Source organism: Pollicipes pollicipes, unplaced genomic scaffold (assembly GCF_011947565.3).
Source record: "Pollicipes pollicipes isolate AB1234 unplaced genomic scaffold, Ppol_2.1 Scaffold_4002;HRSCAF=4701_pilon_pilon_pilon, whole genome shotgun sequence".
Lineage (NCBI taxonomy): Eukaryota > Metazoa > Arthropoda > Thecostraca > Pollicipedomorpha > Pollicipedidae > Pollicipes > Pollicipes pollicipes.
Window position 1 is genome coordinate 15774770 of NW_023596420.1, and position 6908 is coordinate 15781677.

The 6908-nt window shown below is 47.7% G+C and overlaps 1 protein-coding gene across 1 annotated transcript; it reads right to left on the reverse strand.

Moving 5' to 3' along the window:
- Positions 1 to 3507: 3507 nt before the first annotated feature.
- LOC119094152 (jasmonoyl--L-amino acid synthetase JAR6) lies at positions 3508 to 6908 on the reverse strand. Its single transcript, XM_037217228.1, has 3 exons — positions 6893 to 6908; positions 5462 to 5724; positions 3508 to 5200 (listed from the first exon to the last, which is right to left on the reverse strand). Exons 1-3 carry the CDS (start codon positions 6906 to 6908, stop codon positions 3692 to 3694), a joined length of 1788 nt encoding a protein of 595 aa, XP_037073123.1. The 3' UTR covers positions 3508 to 3691.

Sequence of the window (6908 nt, forward strand, 5' to 3'; positions counted from 1 at the left end):
AAAGGACGCCCAGTTTCTTAATAAGAGCGGCCAAAGTGCTGATGGATGCTTTCATCTTGTACAGCTTGTCCACAATTTCTTCGCCGTCGCACATGATGCACATCATGATCCCAGAATACATGCGGCCTTTGCTTCAGGGAATAAACTCTTAGAAAGCATAGTACCCCCCCCCCCCCCCCGTTAGTGGGCCACTCTTCAACGAAATTCCCGGCCACATTTGCTAGAACAGTGCAGTTAATACTTCCTAAAAATACCGTACCACCAGGCCATAAACGTGAAAGAATGACCGATGCAATCGGTGACATGCGATCTGCAAAAGTTACTCAGCAGTCTCAGCTCGCCCCGTGAGGTTGTTTTACGCGAAACAGGTCAACCCACTCAAGTGAAGGGTTGTTTGACCACCTCAGCAGGCAGTGGGGTCACGTGACAATCTGAGGCACAGCATCATGGCCTGCTGCCCGGCTCGCGCACTCCTGACAGCGGACAGGTCGAGTGTAAAGTAGCCTAGACATCGCACGACGCAACATGGAGAGGGACAAGTGCAGCCTGGATCACGGTATGCGCTGTGATCCTGTTGCGGCTGATTTCCTGCACCAAGTGGTATTACGGTTTAGAGCTTCCATGCACATCAACTTTTTGGTCCTGTTTTCTTGCGACAGGACGAACAGCTCGGCTGCTCTCTGGAACAGTTGACCTTAAGTCAATCCTGGGAAAACACTGGGTCAGTTAAGTTGAGACCCATCGCCGTCAGGGACTGGCCACGGCTTTTGCACGCAGTCACCGTGTAGCCCTGCCTGACAGAAAACTAAATGCACTTGAAGTCGACGGCATGCCAGATGATATGAGTGTGATTCTGAGGGTGGAGGCATGCACTGTTTTGGCCTCGTCTGTCATAATGGTCACCACTGCAGAGCTCGGGGGATCCGGGTTTCGTGGAAGTATGATGACCTTGCTTGAACGCCAAATTGTGTACCGCCAGTCACGAGTGCTGCAGAGTGCCGAGAGGCTCCACTGGATAGCTCACCATCTGCTTTGGTTCTGGCACGGTGTTCACCGACTTGCAGGACATTGTCTCTCTGCACCGTTCCCCCCGAGGCTTGGAGCTCATATCACCAGCAACACATCGTTTCTCGGCACCAAACTGACCCCGCTGGGCCAGATTGGATTTTGTTGCCGTATTTACAATTTGGAAGTGAAGACATTGGCCAAGAGGCCGACGATGTTCTGATAAGTTTCATTTGGCACAGAGCCCGCCGACACCAAAGCCACCTCATGAACCAGACTTTCTTCCACCGCATCACGCACGGCAGTCCGACCCAAACCGAACTGTGATGCAAGTCTTCCTCTCGTCACGCTGATTCTAATCGTACAAGGGCTTGTGGTCTGCCATCGACAGGTCTTGAGTTAATCGTAGCTAAACGAAAAATACTCCCATTTTTTACATGGCATGCGCATATTCAAGACTTCTCCTTTTACTTCATAAGATGGAAATATTCCTCGGGGGATAATTCCATCCTCGGGGATATTTCCAAGCATTTTCAAAAAGGCCGTGATTAAACCCATTTTTAAAAGTGGGGACTCGCAACTTGTAGATAATTACAGACCTATCAGTATTTTGCCGTTTATGTCCAAAATTCTTGAAAAACTTATATATAATAGACTCGTCCTTCATCTAAACCAAAAGCAGCTAATTCACCAAAATCAGTTCGGATTTCAGAAGAACAAAAGTACTCACATGCCAATTCTTCTTCTGCAGGAAACTATTACAAAGGCTTTTGAAAATGGGGGATATGTGTTAGGTTTGTATTTAGATCTGAAAAAAGCCTTTGACACTGTAAACATTAGCCTTCTTCTACGTAAACTTACTAAATATGGTATTCGACGAAAATCTCATGAAATCATTTCTTCATATATGTCTGGCAGAACTCAATGTGTAAAAATCAGGAATGACCTATCAACAATCAAAAACGTAACAATGGGGGTACCCCAAGGATCCATTCTCGGCCCAATCCTCTTTTTAATGTACATAAATGACCTACCTAAATTAAGCAGTAACATGATTTGTCTGTCTTATGCTGATGATACTGCGATTGTTTTCAAAAATAAAAGTATTGTCGAACTTCAAAACAATGTCAGTACGCTTTTGCTTCTAATGACTTCTTGGTTTGCTGCTAATTTTCTCTCCCTGAACGTATCAAAAACATTCACACAGCATTACACAACCCTTTCTTCGCATTTCCGACTAAATGTGCAAATTAATAATTCACCTATTGAAGAGAAAAAAGAAATTAAATACCTTGGTGTAATAATTGACAAATCTCTTAAGTTTACAAGCCATACTAATTTTGTTGCAAGCATAGTAAGTAGAAATATTGGAATAATAAGTAGGGTTAGGTACTTTATTGATAAAACAACGTCACATCTACTCTATAACACTTTGATTCTTCCTTACCTAAATTACTGCTGCTTGGTTTGGGGCATAAATTATGCTTCTCAACTAGATCGATTGGTAATTTTGCAAAAAAGGGCTGTGCATCTTATAGAAAATGTGTATCCTCCGCAAAGCTCAGAGCCAATCTTTAAACGATACAAAATTTTGAAACTATCGGATATTGCTAAATCTCAAATGTTAATTGTGATGCACAAATTTTTAACTTCACAGCTCCCTGCATCATTCGATTTAATTTACAATCTCTACGAATCCAATGACATGGATATGAGGCGAGCAAAACATTTAGAACAACCTTTCTCTTATCGTAATTATAGACTATTTACAGCATCCTGCCTTGGCCCTAAGCTGTGGAACGACATTATGGTTCCATATTTTCCAAGAATAGCTGATATCCCTGTATCGAAAACCATCGTTAAGAACATCATCCGCAAGCATTTCGTGAACACATATTAACGTAACAAACATATTTGAAGACATTGCCATCCTTGTGCTGTACATATCCAACGCACTTTATATTTGACCTCCCTCATGTTTCATAATCAATTTCTGATATAAAGTCATGCACATATACCGAAATTAATGACGCTGGCTCCGGGAGTTCTCCCAGCAACAAGCTCTGCTTAGCTGGGTGGACTCCCTGGAAATCCAGCCCAAAACCCTGCACAAAAATGACCAGGTAATTGCTCCCTCCGACTTGTGACTGTATAACCCTTACTAACACCGGGAATTGAGTGGTTGTAGATTATTGGGCGGTTGTAGCGGGCTGTCATTAGCTGATTTTGGCTAATGACTACTTTAAGCCTTTTCATCTATGATTTTTCCCTCCCTCTCACATAACACAATTCCCTCGGGTCTGCTCCACCTCCTCGCCTGTTTTTTTTAAAAGTTTGTTTCATCTTCCTAGCTGGGAGTGCCGCGACTTGATTTTATGTTTTCTGGTGTTAACGTACGGTTTACTGCGTCGCTGGGATTGAGGCAGGGGCACTCCTGGTTACCTGTTCTTGGGTAACGGCGTAGAAAAAAAAGAAAAGAGATACACATGCTCAAGAGCTCCCCTTTTATTGCGTTATATATGAATGCTCAAGAATCCCCCTGCTATTACGTAATATATGCATAATCAACCACACCCAAATGATCGCCCAGCCTCGTTGGCGGATTGTTCACGTGATGGCTGTAGAAAACACCAGCTAGATATCCCACGACTACCTTCTCGCACAGACGCGGAAGCACCTCATGCCATCACACTGCCCTCTCCAGGAAGAACCGCACCTGCTCCTCGGTGCGCAGTACCCTTGGCTGCTTGAACTGCTGCATGGCGGCCGGCGTGGTGTCACACACGTGCTGACGGAACGCTGTGAACGTGCCTTCATGCACGCGCACCAGCCGCATCGGTCCAATGGCGTCCTTGACGCGGAACGACTTGTACACGTAGTGACTCTCCTGGAGCGAACGGTCGACGTCGGCAGCCTGCTCCGGTGACAACGGCGGTCCGTTCAGCTCCAGGAAGACCAGGTAATGCGGCGGCCCGGCGGCGCCCGCCGAGTCCAGCACGCTCTCGGCCGTGGTGAAGTCGAGTAAGCGCTGGTCTGGCCACGCATCTACTGCCTGCTGGAGCGCCGCCGTGAACGCCGCCTCCGACACCTTCTCCATGTGTACATTGAGCATCTGCTTGGCGCGGAACTGGAAGTCGAAGGTGGGCGACTGGTGGAAGGTGCCGACCACGCGCACCACGTCACCCATACGGTAGCGGTACAACCCGGTGGCGTTAGTGACGACGACCTCGTAGAGCTGGCCAACGCGGACCTCTGACGCCAGCAGCGGCGCCACGCCCGGCTCCGCCTCACCCGACTCGTTCACCGGCAGGAACTCGACAAAGTTGCCACCAGGCACGAGCGCGTAGGCCGGCGACCGGCCCGGCTCGCGCACATTTACGCCCAACACGCCTTCCGATGCTGTATAGATAATTGAGCAGACCGGCAGGCCACCCAGATATCGCTTGCACCGCTCCCTGTACACAGCCATCGAGGTGCCCGACGAGAGAGCCGACACCATGCGCATGCGTGGAAAGATGCGCGGCACGATGCCGTCGAAGCCGAGCTCGAACTCCCGCTGTAGCTCGTCGGCGCGGCGCGGCTCCGGCGTCAGCAGCGCGTCGATGGTGCGTCGCTGTTCGTCGCTGACTTTGAGCGTGGCGTTCAGTCGGCCAGTGCGAATGTCCTGAACGAGAAGCGGCCAGTGGCGCTCCAGGAACTGCAGCTGGTTCCACAGGCCGAACGCGAAGCCTGCCTCCCAGGAGGAGATACCGCGGTCACGCAGTGCGAGTACAAACCCGACGTGGAGCGCCTCCGCCTCGGAGGCGATGATGTTGGCCTCGCGCGGCATGGAGTACTGGCTGGCCACCAGCACGCTGGACATGGCGTGCACCGAAGCCGGTCCAATTTTGACACCGGTCTTGGTATAGCGCCATCGGGGCGCGCAAGGCAGTTGCATCACTTTCATCAAGTCCGAAGGAAAGAAATCCTTTCCGACAAATCCGTGGATGGCGCCGAAAATATTCGCCATAGTCTTGTTGAAGCCATTAGATGTCATCGGAATGTGCTTGCTGGAGCCGGTGGTACCCGAGGAGCAGTAAAACATGGAGATGTTCTCCTTGGGTCCGTACAGGGCCCGTAAGTCTCCGTCCATGACCCGCTGAATGTATGGTTTGAAGTGATCGTACTCCGTCACCGGGTGGGCTCGGCGGAATTCCTGTGGAAACGTGCGTTTCGTCGTAACCGCATGACAACAGCAAGCAAACGTGGCTATCGCTTCTGACATTTGAATTTTGACTGCGGCTGCGTCTGCATCTGAACACTCAGCTGCCTTTACGTGTTATAGCGGAGACTATCCAACACGCAGCGGGAAATCTGTTCTTATGGTGCTGCAGTTCAGACACGTTAGCTGGCATTCCCGAGCGAAAACTTAACGGGGAGCCCACCACTCCATTTCGACCCGCTGACACTAACCCACCTCCAACGAGTGGATCTCAGAGAAGCGGTGATGGCGGCCGTAGTCGCTGTCCTCGTTTTGACGCAGCGTCTCCAGCACGAAGCGCTCCTGGGCGCGGTACAGGTCGCAGTATCCAGCACCCAGGCGCCACCAGCCGTAGGCACCCACCAGCTGACTGACGCGCCGCATGAGGTACTGCAGGAGCATCGAGCGCCACGTATGGAACCGAGAGCGGGGCATCGACACCAGATCGATGGTGACCAGCAGCAGGAGCGCCACCACACCTGCGTCAGGAGGCGATGGTGTCAGGACGAGTCCGGCGCTTAAGGACAGCAGGGCAAACATCGCGTCCGTAACCGTTACCGAATCGGAAAAGATTGGTCATATGTGTCTGCTTTGCGTACCCTTCATATTTTTTACCCGAGCGTTTTGGAGGAAATGTAACTTTTCATTTTTTAAAGAATTACCGATACAATAAATGACAACAGCAGAGCTATCTCTTAAGTTATCGATGACGAGAAACGAAACATTCCACTCAAAAAAGAACGATTTTACGGACACCCGTATAGGCCATTGCGTGGCATAAAATGTTGGAATGATGAATAAATAAAATGCATGAATAAATGAAATAAAAATAAAATGTTGCAATGAATAGAATATTTTCATCTTGGGAAACGTAGTCATGCATGTTCAATTTAATGTATTGTCATCTTCCGTATCTTTTGGACTCAAGTATAACAAAAAAAGCTAAATAAACAGTTATACTTATATATACTTATATATATATAAATATACATATATATATATATATATATATATATATATATATATATTTATATATATATAAACACCATAGGGCCGAAATCAAAGCCATAGTGTAACGTTTTGCTGAAGTTGCGGGATAATAGCTGCATAGTCGCATATGTTTTGTCTAAACAGAGTGTTTAAAGTTTTCGTAGCATCTATTGCCCAATCATTTTGACAAATTCGTGTGTTTCAAACATAACAGAACACACAGTTTACGAAAAGGAAGCGATAAAAAATACATTAGTTTCATATAGTGGTGAGCAAGCAGTCCAATAAGATTTGTCCTCATGATCAGCTGTGTCAAACGAAAATTCTGAGTTATTCAGAATTATTTCGAGAAAAATGAATTCGTGGTCAAATGGTAAGCGTCTGGCTAAGAATAGGTGAAAAGTATAAAAAGGGGGTATACTCTCCTTTAGAGCACTCCATTGAATGGTTGGAGCTTTGAGGTAGGCATACATAGTCGTAGCAGCGTGCCGTCCACCCGTCTTTTTGGGTGGAAGTCTATGTTTCGGTGGTCAGCTGGCCACGATTTTGTGGTTTAAATCCCGATTCCCTATAATATTACCAATACAAAATTGTCCCGTCTGTGATGTTACCGCTTATCTATAATATTATTAATAATCCGAGGCGTCGTGGCCTTGCCTTGAGATTGTTCCAT